The sequence below is a fragment of the Lissotriton helveticus genome, chromosome 11 (genome assembly GCF_964261635.1).
Source record: "Lissotriton helveticus chromosome 11, aLisHel1.1, whole genome shotgun sequence".
Classification (NCBI taxonomy): domain Eukaryota; kingdom Metazoa; phylum Chordata; class Amphibia; order Caudata; family Salamandridae; genus Lissotriton; species Lissotriton helveticus.
The window spans coordinates 93544858-93561661 of record NC_136072.1 but is presented as its reverse complement, the minus strand read 5'-3'; the positions used below and the strand labels follow the sequence as shown (position 1 = coordinate 93561661).

Here is a 16804-nt window from a genome sequence, read left to right as displayed (position 1 = left end):
GCCAGGCCACTTCTTGCCACTATTTGGCTTTCCTGACACTATAATTCTCTTAATTCTATTTCAATGGCTTTCCACCCTCTTCTTGTTTCCTTCCTTCTTGTTTTTTTAACCCCCTCCACCCCCAAACTTCTTGCTGCTCCCCACTATTACCATGTGGTACTGCAACTTTCCTCCCCTTGCCACCCACTCCCACCCTCCTCGGCTGATGGTGATCTGTGACGTGGCCACTCCTTTTTCAAAAGCTGCTTTTGCACCATCTTGGATCAGGAAATACAATTTAAAGAAAATATGTATCCTCCACATGTCAGTACATCATTGGTAAAACGCACTGGCAAAGCAAAAACGTCTGCATTAGCAGGAAAAGGATAAGACCTATTGGCTTTGCCAACGCTTGTTTTGCATGAATGTTTGTTCACTAATGCCACTGTTCTTTGCTGAGCACTCTAACAAGCAGGTATGAAGCTCTAGAATCCGCCCTCCTGCTTCAAGTATCAGCTGTGAACAACTCATTGAACAGATGTGCTGAGATGACACTTCTGTTTTGGGTGGAAACCTGGGAATTATAGTTCTAAAGAAGGTGTGCGGAGGTGTGGTGATGAAGCTTTACATCACCCATGTGAGGTAGTGCCTACCCTAAGCGATAAGGCTCATTACACAGCTGTGCTCACCCTCCTAGCCCAACCTCAGAGAAGTAGACAGGCCAGGAAGGATCACTGGAGGACACCTCACCATGCATTGTCCACTTCCTCAGCAGAGCCTTCTACTGCTGGAGAAGTGTGGCTCAATGGTTAGAGCGGCAGACCCTGATGCAGAGGTCTGGCCTGGACCAGGGTTCAATTCCCGCCTCGGCGGGTCTTGGGCTCAATTTCCCCAGGCCTGATTATTCTCGCCTCGGTGCCTATTCTAAGCATGGGTCCCACTCTGCAACTCTGGGCAATAGCTTGCTTAATCTCCACAACGGCCCCAACAGCGCTGGGATGCCTGGCTTCACCTTGGGGGTGCCCAGGAGTGGGCACTTCACAGGGAAAGGCCAGGAAGGGTTCCACAGCGGTATGTGTACAGTGCCTTGAGACCCCTTTGGGGGTGATACGTGCGCTATATAAGCACTATATTAAATTTTTTTTTACTGCATTTTGGATTAAGTGATAGAAAAGTAGGGGTACAGGACTGGAGGGTCTAGGATTGGACCCTCACAACCCCATGCACTCCTGGATGCCACCTGAATCTGAGGCTAGTAGGGTCTTGCCCTAACATCTTCTGCATACCATGTCACTCATTGCTGTAGTCCACACGTGGCCTCTACAGATGTAACGCCAACTACACTACAGCACCTAGTCCCGTTTCTCTGGCACCATCCAGCAGTGTCTGGGGGAATGCCGCTGAGCAGGGAAATGATGTGCGGAGGATTCTACACCATGGACTACTTCATGAAAGGTTACTCATTGAACCACCAATTAAAAAAGTTCTAAAAAGCCTTTGGTGCGAATGGCTGATGATGGTGACTTCTGTCACTGCAGAAGGTTTTGTTGCAATCATGGCATTGGTAGGGGGAACAGCGTTTACAACGCATCTTTTACAACGAGGTGCTTTTACGACGCAACCATTACAACGCAACTTTTACAACAAATTGCGCTGTGGGGCGCTCTAGCATAGGGAGTAGTTTTAATTTACTATCCAACACCTTCCCTACTATCCACGGGGACTGGAGTTGGAATGGTAAATTAAACTATTCACTATCCAGCGCCCCCCAACGCAAGTCGTTGTAACGACTTGCGTTGTAAAACTTGTGTCGTAAAGGCATGCGTTGTAATAGCATGCGTTGAAACGACATACATCCCATTGGTAGTGGTTGTGCTAAATTTTTAAAAACTTTTTTAACAATGTTTTAATAGACGCTTTGTATTAAGTTTGTTATGTTTACAATTTTGCACTGATTCCTAATGATCTATATTGTTGATCTCTGATGAGGTCTAAATTAATATAAACTGATTGATTGTGCTATGCAACACATCCATTTAACATAAACATCTGCTGGAGGATGTATCAGCACAAGAAGCTTTGAACCAACCTAATTCTTAAAGAAACAGTTCTTTTTCAGAAATGCACCGAGCACTTTAAGGAAAATAAATGGTATATAGGAGATGCACAGTATTTTCAGAACAATGTGCTATATAAAAAACCCTTTTTGTTTAAATAGTTAATGGTTTGCACGTAACATTAACGATTATTAGGTTTTTTGTTATAGTCGTAATTAATGTAGCATTTAAAAAATAATTACCTGGTTTTCTTAGTAGGTATTAAGATGTTGCTGGCAATCATTAGTTAGCAAACACTGGCAAAGCCAAAAGGTCTGACATTGTCCACCAGCCTCGTCGCTTTGTCAGTGCTTGTTTTGTTTTCTTCATGGTTCTTGCAAAACTTTATTGCAAAAGAAGTTGCCGAGACATCATCAATCTAAAAACAGAAACATTGCCTAAAAGCAAACATATTTTTCTGGTCTCAAAAACACACATTGCAAAAGCAGTCACTGGCACATAAAGGAACTGTCTTGTGTGTAGATGTGCCCCATGTGAAAGGGCAGAATGCTGTCACGCACAGTTAAGTTAGCTGGTGGCTGAAGTGGCCTGACCCACTGCCCAATAGCATATGGTCTAGTGGGCGAAAGGGTTAGGGCGTTACCCCCTCATGCAGCTGTTAATGGCACAATAACAGACCAATAGATGAAGAGGGTTAGCTGAAAGCTCCTATAAGTGCCTTATACATAAAATGTTAGTAAAATCTACAGGTCTTGGCTAAAGCAAGACCAAAAAAATAGTTCAAGCATCTGCAGAAAAATACTTTAATCTTGCTGCTACTAACTGACCCTGTAAGACAGGCATCAGAGAAATTCAGACACATAGAAAAACTCTGAAAAGTCTTTTGCTGCCACAAACCTAGGGTTATCTCTACAAGCAGTCTTATAGGGTCAGCTCATACAGTGGCACATAAAAGGATAGCAGAATTTCTGTTTTAAACAGATAATTAGTATTGGAATATCAAAGAACATCTTGGGCCTTCATCATCAGGTCCCAGTGTTCTACGTGGAGCCTAGGGTGGCTCATAAACCGATGTAACCTCTTCGCTGCGGCGCAAATTCTGCCGCGGTGCAGCGGAATTTGACGCGTGCGCAGATCGGACCTTCCCCGGCCGTCCGATGCACACGCCGACCGTGACGCCGAGTTGTCCGTCCGACGCATCGAAGAGGTTAAATATTTACCTATATGCTATTCGGTTTCAGTTGGTTCAATAGCAGCAGGCATAAAGTGTTTGCCAAATCTATTTTTTTATTGAGGTTTTGTATAGTGCGAACTTGACCCGAAGGTATTGGAGCACTTCACAGAGTTTGCATGGCAACAATTACATGAGTTACATTTGGAGTAAATATAAATGCATAGTGACCTTAAGTAAACAAAGTCTACAAAAGACCTTTTGACAAACGGCCTTAAAAAAACCATTAAATAGTCAGAAAGCAAATGCTGACCTTTGAGTTGTGGGGCAGAGACACACCTGCATAGGACCTGCAAAAAGATCCTTCCTTCCCCGAAAGTGGCTGAACCTCTTCCTCCTCCTACAGTTAAAGTGGAACACCAAGTTTGAAATATAAATCCCTGGTCCACTCATGCCATTCCCTCTCCCTCCTGACCAACCGTGTTAAGATGCAAGAGGCAAGCACGGCCCGCCTTGACACCATCCTCAATAGGCAGCGGAGCTCCTTTCAAAATAGCTTCCAAACAGTGCTTAATTTGAACCGGTGTTTGCCGTTGGGGGCTCCAGGACTTCTTTTTGGGGACTGATCCTTATTTTAAACTCGTCAACAGTGGCGTAACATTAGCCCCCGTGGTGTGGGGGGCCCAAAGCTCCATAGAGTCCACTCCGGCACTGTGCACGGATGGGGGACCCTTGGCCTGAGAGCTCCTGACTGGGTCCAGGGGTGGGGGACCTCCCTGTACTTTGCAAGGGGCACCCCCTCAAGTTTCGTTATGCCACTGCTCGTCAGACATTTTCTGAGAGCAGGAGAGGGAAAAACACACAAACGAGAAAGAGGGAGGAAAAGAAAGACTGAGTGAACGTCACCTAGTGAGAAAGTAGGAACCTGTAACAGTGAGATAAAGGGTCAGGGAGTGCCTGGCAGTGGATTAAAGAGGCCTGAGGATGCTTTAGGTCTACAGAACCTTGGTATTGGGCGTCTTGACATTTAATAGCGCCACCATTGGCTTCGGAGCAGCGCTTTGGTCAGGTGACCCTGCTAATAAAAATGGCCGGGCACATGTGCCCAGGGCCAGTTCTAGATGGTAAGCATCATTTACAACGATGTTTACACATCGCATGCCATTACAACGCAGTCATTACAACGACTGCATTGTTACATTGCATGCCCCTACAACGCAAGCAGTTACAACTACTTGCTGTAGGGTGCAGAAAGTGTTGGATTTTAAAACCAACGCCTTCCCTACTGATGCACAGACTGGAGTTGGAATAGTAAATTATACTATTCCAACACCCAGTGCCCCCCTACAGCAAGTCATTGTAATGACTTGCATTGTAATGGTCTGTGATGTAACAACACAGTCGTTGTAATGACCACGTTCTAATGGCATGCGTTCTAAACGCATACGTTGTAACGTCGCATATTCTTTCTAGACAATATCACAACGTGTTTCTATTGTGATTGCAGCTGCATGAGGGGCTAGCGCCCTAACCCTCACAGCACCGACCCTCAGCATCTTACAATGCAAGCGCTACTTCCTGCACATATAGTGACGTTAAAAGAAGGATGCGCAAGCTAGAAGCGAGCACGCCTCTAACGTCAAAGGAAGGCTGTGTAAGCTAGAAGGGAGCATAGTCTAACCTTAGGGACGTCTTCCGCAGGCTGGATGGTACACATGTACAATACCCTCGACATGTAAATACACCTTAACCCTTAGATGAGGTTTTAATGTCGAGGTTCATTTGTAAGGTGTTTCAAAAAGTAAGAAGCCTGTGCCCCATGCCCACACAAGGCTATGGCTCTACAACTGACATGTACTTAACCTCTACCCTATGTCATCACAATAATATTTTGAGCAAAAAGATGAAAGTTTTTGATTTTTTTAGTCATAAGAAAAAGTAAAGGTAAGCACATCAATGCTTCGACCTAGTGGCAGCTGGTGAAAGTGGTGTGGCATTATACTTGTCATGAATCGCGGTGAGTGGGTGAGCGAGCCCAATGTATACTAGGGTTTGGAGGAGGTCTCTCACTAAGAAAATTCTGAAAACAATGGGGCCAAATAATGTATTTTAAAGTAGAATTGTCTCATAAACTTGATGGAAAAGTAGGGGCATTCCTTAAATATTGAAGTTCTTTAATGTAGCACCAAGTCCATGTTGCCAAATGCTCCCCAGGATTGAACACGTTTCCACCTAAAATGTGCATTTGGTGCCTACTTTGTCAATAATAAATCCCGCTGTGCCAGGGACAGCATTTTGGCATAGATATTCGCCCTGAGTAATATGCTACAGATTTTCCTTAGGCCAAGAATTACATAGAATATGCCAGTGTCACAATTTTGCTATTTTATAGTGGGTGACCTATATGTCAAAATTATCACCAGTTTGTAAAAAGCAGCATTTTGTCATAGATGCCTGCACCCTCCCATTATGCCATGGCAGTCCACCCTAGTGTCAAGAATTTTGCCCAGCATGTTAGTGCCAGCATTTTCACAAATAAGGGAGATACCATTCTAACCAAAAGGGACAGGGTCAAAGACCATTAAAAACTTTAAAACCAGTATTCATAGTATGTGCAAAATATCAACGCACATACATCTCAATATTATATAAAACAAATCTGTTTGTTATAGAGTAATGGCCCTGATCTATACAATCACAAAACTAATTATAACCATAATCTTCCAAGAAAAACAAATCTCATCACAATATTAGTTTTTGAATTTTTAAATCTCACTCATACTCTCATTCTAATTTATTCTCGCTCATGTCCATAAAACTAGCTTTTTTCTCTACCTAGCTCAAAAAAAAAACACCCCCTCCAAAAAAGGTAGTTTTATGGACGTCATGGCATAGATTGCTTTATGGTGGATGAAGGCTTGTTAGGAAATTACAGTAAACTACTCTTTGGAAAATTAACCTGATTTTCAGGTGACTGGGTATGTGAAATGGCAGCTTTCCAGACTCTCACTTTTCAAATGCTATCAAAAAAGAAGCAGCAGTATTCTGACCAAACCTTATTTAGACATGTCCGTAAAACTAACTTTACTCTCAACCTAGCATCATTACTTAATGTATGTAAGCGGTGAGTACCAACACTCATTCTTGGAGATCAGGACAACATCAGACTTTGACTAAGGTGGGAAAGAAGGAAGAAGACAAAGATAAGAACATTGTGACAAAAGGAAGGCAGTGGGGGTGAAAAGACTCCTGTACGACAGGGAGATAATGAAACAAAGCGTGGAGACTGGTGGAAGAAAAGAGCTGTAAGGTGGAATCAAGATTAGGCAACCTCAGCATTCACCAACCATGGCTGTCTGCAGTCCTGAAGAGGGTTCCTAAGAAAAAGGTTGGACCTGTGCACAATCACTTATTTATGCATTTATTTATTTATTGTATAGATTAAGTATTTGTTTTAAAAACTAAAACATTAACCATGTCCGAAGTGCTCAGACAGAGAAGCACAAAAACATTCAATACACATTAAAAACAATACAAATATGATGATGCAATAAAGAGACATGCCATTTGTTAGCTCACCTTGCTCTCCGTATATGGTTGGCTGAAGGTGGTGCTGTTGGAAAAATTGGGGTGGCATTTCCCCATGCCCAGTGACGGGCGGGTAGAAAGCCGTGTGAGAGTTGTGAATAAAATGTGGATGGTGTGCAAGGTATGGGGCTAGATGATGGGTTGGAGAGATGGCAGAAGGGTAGCTGGGAGGGTAGCATTCTGGAGACTGTGGTGTCACCACCACCCGGCGGACTCCTGTGCTGTCTTCGATGACCTGCGGAAGAAAAAGAATGGAGCGGCATTTAGCACAAACGTGAGCAGGCGTATAATAGCTTAGAAGCATGCTCATGACCATCACTGGATAATCAACACTGCATCACAAGAAAGTGGTCCCTAACCTACATTTACAGTATCAGCAGTTTACCAATCAAATTGCTGAATGATGATTGTGAGAACAGACGTTTTACGTTTACCTTGAAGCACCTTGAAGAATCAGAAGGTACTTTTTGCATCTGCACAACTTTCAGGAACTTTTTCTCACTCAACTTTTTATTTATGCCTTTGAAACTCTTCCTAGCAGTTTAGAATATGCATGTGTGTGTATTAATGTAGTATTTCTATTGAGAAAACTTGGGCAAGAGGCAGCGGAGTGCTGGACAATGTCAAAGACAAGCGAAAATTCAATAATAGGAAAGGTAGCTGGTTTGTGGATGGGTTAGGATTAGGGCTCCTGGTTTTATGGCATTCATTTTTTTTACATTTACGTCTGTATTTATCCATATTTATTTTTTGCTAATTTTATCTGTATTTATCCATATTTATTTTGGGTTTTGTAAATAAATGAAGCTGAACTTAGTATATTTTACATTTATTTAACCAATAAATATGCACAAAACGCCTGAACGCCTGTCCGGTTTCAGTGTTATAAACACACTCAGATGATAAAATATGCACTTATAAGAAAACATGCAAATGTTAGCATCAAGGTTGTGCTGCTGTTTATTTCTTCTTCTTTTATTTAAGGTTCTTTAATAAAATTCCTTTATTGTGTTCAACCCCCTCCTTTTTACAGCATTTAGAATCACTCAAAAACAACCCAATTTTTGTTTTTATCCACATATTTAAAAAAAAGACAGTCAGGAAAATAAATTGTTTTCTGTCTGTATTGTTCTGTAAAAATCAGTAAAAACAGAAATCAGGGAGCCTTAATAATGATATAGTATTCTTTAAGGAAGGGCATCTTAAACTCTCTCCTAAATGAGAACAGTGTTGGAGTGGTCTTGGTGGACACGGGGATGTTGCTCTAGCTCTTGAGTCTATAGATGCAAAAGGTCTGCTACCTTGTTTTTTCTTCTGCCGAGACCCAGATGGTGAGCTTGTCTGCAAGATATGCAGAGGAGCTGGTTGTGATGACTTTGTCAATGGTGCATCTTTATATACATATATATGGTGTGGGCCAGCAAGGGGAGTCAACAGAGTTCCATCTGGCTGGGAGTGGTGTGATCATATTTCTTCAGGGCCAGGATTAGACGTTCTAAATGGTGCCAGTAGGGGCGCTATGGAGAACGGCATTGCCACCATCTACTTCGGGTTCTTGGCTCGAGAGAGTGAGTCACCACACTATTAAGCGTCCATCACTATGAAGCAAAAATCTCAAGAACATCAAAGGCCCCAAGGTTCTCCTCACCAAGTGTTGGCTACAAACACTGCTCGAGCAGTGCTCTTTCCCAGACTCTTCTGGTGCAATGTGTATTGGTAAAAAGTTGTAAAAAAAAAACTTGCAGTGAAATGGAATGCCACCGTAAGTATTAGCACACCAGTGGACGCAGCTTTTGAAGTAGCTACCAATAGTGCAACATGTGCAGTAGTACCAGGCCGGGGTATGTTAGAGGAGCACTGCACCCAAATTATGAGCTTATTCAGGGTCACTGAAATTATGCGATTGTGCGGCTGTGGAGATTTTCACATGATAATGGATCTACCACATATGCCATATAATCCATGATCTGCCACATAATCTGCAGATTTTAGCACAAAAAAAATTGTTTCTAGCTCGAACGGTTCAAAGGTTACTAAAAATGCAGCGATGCGTGTTACGGCGCAGTTAACCTCTTCGACGCTGATGACGGCTCCCGGCCGTGATGAGTCATGGTGGGCGTGTGCTGATGACGGCCGGGAGCTGTCATGACCATGCCCGCGATTGGAATGCTCAGCACTACGGCGGAATTCGTGCCGCAGTGATGAGGTTAAACGCCCCTTGCAAAGCTAGACTGGTCACCTTTCTGTTGCTTATTGCTATATTTGGGTGTTAAACTGCTACTAATGAGGTGAAACCAATGCCCAGACAGTGTTGCCAAGTTTAAAAATATGACATAAAAAAGAAATACTATTACAAAATGTGCCACATTATGCCGCATATTTTGTCTTTTCTTGCCACATAATTTACTCAACCCTGCCGCATAATATGGCCCTCTCTTACGGCATAATTCCAGTAACCCTGAGTATATTGTACTATTTATCCAGTGGGTGGAGGGCCCTATTCCCCTGCTTGCACTTGGACCCATGGCACCCTTTCCACGCCCCTGTGGTAGCCATTTTCTCCCACGTCCTATAATTGACCCGGAACTAGTTGTTAAAAGCATGCTCTAGTGACTGCGTCAGTGGTCAGACAGCTTCTTGATAACAATGCCGTCTATGCCGGTCTCCCGCCAAATAATTTAACCCAGTAACAGTTAATCACAATACGCAATGGAAAAGCGACGACAGGAACAGAAAGAGCAACGTTAATTGTTAACTAATCAACCCTCGCCCGGTAATTGCGCAGCAGTTTATAGCAACTGCACGATTTATGGGAAAGGAAGTTCAACTTCGGCAACAACCTTCGGGAAAAAAAAACATTTTCCGAAATTATTTCAGACAGTGACAGATAAGTGTGAAGCGCATAACGAGCAAAACAATTACAGAAAGGTCAGGGGACTACTTGTGTTTCAGACAGGGATATTCAATTACATTTCTGACCTTTTGTGCTATACCGTTGTTTATTTTTTAATAATTTGCAGCAGCGTATTATTTCCAAGCAATTTTAGTGCTTAGACCGGCTTTGTGAAATCGCATTTTTGCCGTTAACACCGACGTCATAACTGCGCACCGCTTTATTAGAACGTACTGACCTGTGACACATACAGGTTTTATATTTCCCGTTCAGTGCTAGGATGCCTGACGTCAGGCATTTTAAATCTGGAAATGACAGCCTGGTGCAAATGGATGCACCATCCTCTCTCTTATTATAGAAGCATAAATAAAGATTAAACGTGTCTGAAAGCATGAAGCTAACATTCAGTGCAAATAGCCTATGGAATTGGTTTGGAGAGCCTTATGCTGCCTGTTGCATAAGTCCTTTCTACAGGGGCTTGAGCTATGCATACACACATTATTTGCATAACTGTTACATCGATTCTGTGACAACGCTTATTCCATTAGTAAGGAGTGATTGAAATGGAAAAATAGAAGTGCCGGTACTCTCCAATGAAAAGTATTACTTAACTCATGAGAAGTGCAGGTACTCTCCTCAAAATAAAACAAAAATGCCGGTACTCAGTACAGGACAGTACCGACCAATTTAAAGCACTGGAGGTTGTGGGATTGTAAGGTGATTTCACGAGTTGCCTCAAATAGGAAGGCACATTTTATGGGATGTACGTCGTTACAACGCATGCTGTTACAAAACATGCCTTTACGACGCAACTTTTACAACGCAAGTCGTTACAACGACTTGCGTTGGGGGCGCTGGATAGTGAATAGTTTAATTTACTATTCCAACTCCAGTCCCCGTGGATAGTAGGGAAGGTGTTGGATAGTAAATTAAAACTATTCCCTATCCTAGAGCGCCCCCCAGCGCAAGTCGTTGTAATGACTTGCATTGTAATGGTTGCATCGTAAAGGTACTGCGTTGTAAAAGTTGCGTTGTAAACGCTGTTCCCCATTTTATGTATTGTGTTTATTTCTGCAAACTCTCATTGTGTTGTGTGCTGTTGTAAATTATGACGTTGAAGAACTTATGTTCCGGGCTCAAAGGTAAATCATAGTTTACCAACCTAATTGGTCACTCTGATTGTTCTTGCCATATAATGAGTTTTTGTGGCTCTTGTACTTTATAATTGCTTTAGTACATTTAGGGTTTTTCACCACGGGCACAACTTTTGGCCCTTTATTTTCAGAATCGCCAGTTCCAGGCTGAACCATTTTTTGACTGCCATGTGTGCTAATGAGGCTTTCTTTAGTCCTTGAGGTGAAATCCGATCTATGGCTCTCATTAAGTTAAAGCTTTAATTTTGCTTATTTCTTTCCAATTTTTTCCATCCTGTGGTATGGTCCTCAACAATGTTCAAGGCATTTTAGAATGTGGTTTTGCAAACTTATCTCAGGACCCTGTATGGGACCAGGCTGACTAGCCTAACTAAGTATAGGAGCTTTTATTGGGATCTTTTTTGATGGGGAAGAAAAAAAAAATTGAGAGACCCTGTTTGCGGTAGACTTGCCAATTCTCTTGACTCTATGCTGTAGGTATTGATTGGTTCTATAGGGTGTGAACAAAATGGAGAGATACAACAAAATGCAGAAATACAACAAAATGCATCCCATACTGAAGTGTAAGCTGGGAACTCTTAACACTGACAATAGGGTGGATGGATCAGAATTATGAGACATAAAAGAGTCCAAGTTACATAATGTACCCTGATGAGGCCCTAAAAAGTAGAATTTAATTCGGTCGAAACGCATTGGCAAATCTACGGGGCATGCACTATTACCAGCTAGAAGAGTAAAATGGATTAAGATAGCGTGGAAATAATTGTGCTCCCGCCTCTAATCAAAAAGAGCACCAACCCTCTCACCCATTCCGTAAAGGAAGGAAAACTAAGGACAGAATTGTATTCCATTCTTCGTCTTGATTACATATATGGGCCAGGTGAACATGGAAAAGGTAGTTGCAATTTTAACAAATTGAAGAGTTTACATTTTGCTATTTTAGTATTTACACATTCACAAGGTGATGGCCATTGCCCTCTGTTCACCTCTACCAACAGATTTTAAGTTAAGTATAACACAAGAGATATTTAGCCCTAACATTTAAAACTCTTGGAGATCTACTTGTACTCTTTCAATCGCTCCCATCTTGCCTTCGCTTCCGTATCTACCTGTTTGTTATATATGCCCATGGGCTATGCGCCAAAGATCCAACCTTTCCTAGAAATGATCTGAAAAGGAGCAGGAAATGTCTCCTGAATATTAAGAGATGGGGCCACGTTGGAGGCCCAAGTGATGTGGTGGACACCCAATGCTCCTATAGATCTTTTGACTTCCGCCAAGTGATCGTCAACCAATCATCTGTATGGATGGCTTATCCCTTCTTCGCTTTCTACTTCACAATGTTATTAAAAGTGGCTACTTTTAAGGACAGTACATACCGCTGATCATTTATTCATAGGGCCCGAAACTGACCAGTTTCTCCTGTAGATTATCTTATCTTGTACAGCCAATACTTAGTCAATCTGTTCCTACTTCATTTATCTTTTAAAGACACAGTCTACATTTTAAGTTGCTTTTCAACCATAAACCTTGTTTTTGCATCATAGAAAACCCATGTCTAAGGTGTGCAGGGTACATGTATCCATCAGAAACGTTCTTAACCCGTTGGCTGCGCCGCCCGTTTTGCGGAAGTGCGGCACTTGCGGAAGTGCGGCACTTCCGCAAAACGGGTGGAGCCGCGTCGGCCATTGGCCGACGGCAGCACCAGCAAGGCAGTGCTGCCGTCGGCCAATGGCCGACGGCAGCATGGATAGGGTTAAAGAGGCTACAATAAAATGTGTGCTCTGAAATTGGAACACAAAAAGCACTTCAACCTACTCCTGTCAGAAAAATACAAACAAAACCAAAAAATGTGTCTGCAAATGTTAACAGTAAAAAACTGGGTGAACGAGATGCTGCTTAACAAGAGTAACAGGATTCTTAATACATTTTCAATTGCCTTCTCAAAATGCACCAAGCTGTGTAGATGACCCTTAGTCAAAAGAGGAAGTACAAATTAAGAATAATAGTATTTTATTTTTTATTGAGGACCTAATTAAACCAAGGGCCAAGGAGCTGCTGTAGGCGGCAAAGTGACTAAAGTGATCATCATACCACAGAAAATAGCAGCATGTGCCACAAAGGAATTTGGCCTGACTGCTGTGCCCTTAATTTTAGAACAGTTGGAACACTGTCCTCAAGTGAACCTTCTTCGTTCAAATTAAGGTTCATGCTTTGTAGTTGAGGCTAGTGGACACACAGATGAACTGGAAATGCCTACTGTCAAGATAAAATAAATACCAAATGAAAAAGAAAACGAGAACGCTCTAATAATGGAAAGACTTGGGTAGATATATTTGGCATAAAAAAATGAATACATTCATCATTAAATAAGAAAATTTCAAACAAATCTGGCATTCTAATTTACTATTTATACACCTGTTTTTTGAGAAGGGCCAATCGAGCACATCGTGGTGCAAGGTTTGCAGTAAGATAAAATTAAATTATGGAATAATACAAGATATTATTGGAGCACATTAACCCCTTCGACGCTGATGACGAGCTGGGCTCGTCATGAGGTAGCCTCCTCGCACGCTCATGACGAGCCCAGCTCGTCACGTAAAGTGCGCTTTTAAAAAAGTCAGCGTGCGAGCGGAATTCCGCCCGCACGCATGCGGTTAAACAATTCAGTGTGTAGACTTGCTAACAGTAATTATCATTAATAATAAACAAATTATCAAGCCAGTTAAAAATAACAAAGTAGCACCATGCAGGAAGCTGTCTCTTTATATAGTGGACCAAAGCCAGGTACACTGGGGAAGTGTGGCTCAATGGTTAGAGCGGCAGACCCTGATGCAGAGGTCTGGCCCGGGACCAGGGTTCAATTCCCGCCTCGGCGGGTCTTGGGCTCAATTTCCTCGGACCTGATAATTCTCGCCTCGTTGCCTATTCTAATCATGGGTCCCACTCTGCAACTCTGAGCAATAGCTTGCTTAATCTCCACAACGGCCCCAACAGCGCTGGGATGCCTGGCTTCACCTTGGGGGTGCACAGGAGTGGGCACTTCACAGGAAAAAACCAGGAAGGGTTCCACAGCGGTATGCGTACAAGCGTCTTGAGACCCTTTCAGGGGTGATACGTGCGCTATACAAGTACTACATTTACATTTTTTACATTTTACACTGTGTAAAGAGTCCAGGCAACCCTTATTGGTTTACAGAAGCAAACATGATACCACTAAATACTCTCTTATTTAGGCTTATCAGAGGGTAATGCTAAGCATTTGTTGTACTCAATGAGGCAATAAATGAGAAAAACACTCAAGAATAAATACAAGACCAATTTAGAAAAATAACTTGTGTTCTTATATAAATATTGATACCAAGAACTTCGTTATCAGTTAAGCACTTTTTAAAATATGAATTTTCACAGGTAAGTAAACAGTTCACTTAAATATGTCTTTACGCAGCAATGCTTCCCTACAGGAGAAAAGGCATATGTTGCATACAGTTATCTACAATCGATTTCAGGGGCTCTCCATCGGTACTTAGGGTCGTAGGGGGCCAATGTCCAAAGTACCACCAGCAGTTACTCTTTGCCTGCCCTGGGCTGTTCCGGTGCAGAGGTACTGGTCGGGTTGGTAGGGGTGCGCGCTGTGCCGGTGGAAAGAAGGGGGCCCACCAAGAAACAACGCTGCAGAGGGGGACTAGGGGGCAAGTTTGGAAGCTCCCAAAGGGGCGCTCAGGTCCTGTCCTGTGGACAAGAGGGCACAGCCTGTTCAACAGTACCCGGGCTGGGGCACTCAATTGCAGAGTAGAAAGTTCATCTGGGCTCTGTGCGTCTTAGGGCCTTGCGGTTGTCAGTCTAGCCAGTTGAGGGTGCAAAATCAGGACAGCTGGGCCACTCTGGAAGTGGGTCTCGGCAGTGCGGACGTCCCTCACAGCTGCTCGGTCTCGATGCAGTGGGAGTTCGGATTAGTCTCTCACGAGCTCTATTTGCTGCAATGTGTCCAGTACCACAGGTATTGGTCCTGTGTGTTTCTGGTTGGTCCTGGTGTCCTTTCGCTTAGTGGGGGGACATGTCTGACTTTCAGGAGCAGAAGGTCCTCTTCCTGGAAGGCTACTGTATCAGGCTGGCCGGGGAGTGGCATCTTGTTAAACCAGACTTTACGCTTCCGGTGCAACTGAGATTGCTGACAATTTGCGATGGGCTGGCATTACCGCGGTCTGGGGAAGCCTTGGGTCGCATATCAAAGGTGGCAGATGCCTTTCAAGCCTCCTGCCCTGATATGCTGATCATTTAGACATCCTGTTTGGAGGAGGTGAAACCACATCTGGCCGGAGCAGGCATTGTTTCAGCCCTCAGAGAGCACAGGCTCTTACTTGCATGGGGTCTACACCATGGGGGCTACAGATGGCTGATAAGGGGGTGTTACCAAGAAACCAATACCAGGATGCTTGTTTCCGGTCCAGTGAAGACCTGGCTTGGCAGTTCGGGCTGGACTGTTCCCATGAGGCACAGGGTCAAGACTGATTTGCATATGGCTGGGTCTGAACTGGGGTGGCGAAGTGAGCTAAAGAACGATGATGGATCCAACCCAGATCTGTGACTGGGGGTGAGTGTCTGAAAAGTTTCAGCACTCTGTCCATCATCTCCTTGTGTTTGCTTAGTCTACACCAGTCAGCCAGCACACTAGTTGTTGGTAGGTTTTCAGGGGGCATTTCCAAGGTGCCCTTTGGGTGCAAGTATTAACAAAATCCCTCACTGGAATCAGTGTGGGTTTATTAATGCAATATGTTTGATACCAAACATCTCTAGTTTCAATGAAGCCAACATGTAGCTCACGAACTCGTAAACACCAGTGTCCAGCACATGTTCTCAAAATGGCTTCCCTGTTCACTTGTAATATCTATGAATTGACTTCAACATCACAGGGCATTTCTACTCATGCAGATATGCAGACATGTCGTATAGTGCCCCTGTAAGGCCTGCTGTAGGGGTGACTTACCTACATTGCATGCAGCCTCTGTATGCATGGCACACAGGAGGTGCGTCATGTTTGGTCTTCACTTTTGTCTGCACCATGGCACGCAGCCTACAATGACAGATCGCCTGTTGGTTCTGAGGGGGCCTTTTGGATGGCACAAAATATGCTGCAGTCCTTAGGGACTCTCTTTATCCTCCTTGCTCTATGTACCAAGGGTACCATTTACTACGGACTTACACAGGTTGCTAAAGGTATTGCCAATTGGTGGACCATTTGTACAGTTTTAGGGAAAGAGATCTGGCACTGGGAACCTAGATAGAAGGAACCCTGTGCACTTCAAAATTGCATTGGATACCGGGCAAAAGGTGGGGGTGACCATGTCAAAAAGGGACACTTTCCTACACACCACAGGCACACACACATTTTTAATTAGGAGTGACATGCCCAATTAGGATGTGCAGACTGCAAGTCTGGAAAGTGTCTTCTGTGATTTACTAATGCAGCTGTTGCAAAAACGCTGCAGTCTGGCACAACTGTCTAAACATTTGGTAGTGTTTGCAGAGAAGAACCAGCCGCCACTATGTTGTAATCAATTTGTTTGGTAAAGAAAGATGTGTATAAATAAGAACATACTGTACTCCATGTGCTTCCCAAAAAGCCTTCCTGTTGCCTGCTCAGTAGTTGCAGTCAAGTCACCACCGGTCTATTCGTTGCGGAACACTGACAACAAAAGGATTGCAAGCTGCAGTCTGCTCACAATAGCACTTTTGATGGCAAATAATGTTAATTTCTCAGACTGAGCCTGCTTTATCCTATGGAACAGACAAGTCGTGCCTGGACTAATGACAGGAGAGTGTTGAACCGAGCATATAGTTCAGAACCAAATATATCTAATCATGGAGTTATACTGAGAACAAAAAATTCTCCAACAAGAGCATCTATTCTATTCTTCTAATCTCCAGCACTCCTCATAAATGGTCAAAACCCAGCAATATT

The 16804-nt window shown here is 43.3% G+C and overlaps 1 protein-coding gene across 5 annotated transcripts in view; it reads right to left on the bottom strand.

Annotated features, from left to right (window-relative positions):
- Positions 1 to 16804, bottom strand: part of FNDC3B (fibronectin type III domain containing 3B) — a 539535-nt gene that overhangs the window by 229260 nt on the left and 293471 nt on the right. For all 5 annotated transcript variants that reach the window (XM_078665981.1, XM_078665983.1, XM_078665982.1 and 2 more), the window contains one exon: positions 6787 to 7030. In XM_078665981.1, coding sequence (XP_078522107.1) covers positions 6787 to 7030 — 244 coding nt within the window. The remainder of the gene's footprint in view (positions 1 to 6786; positions 7031 to 16804) is intronic.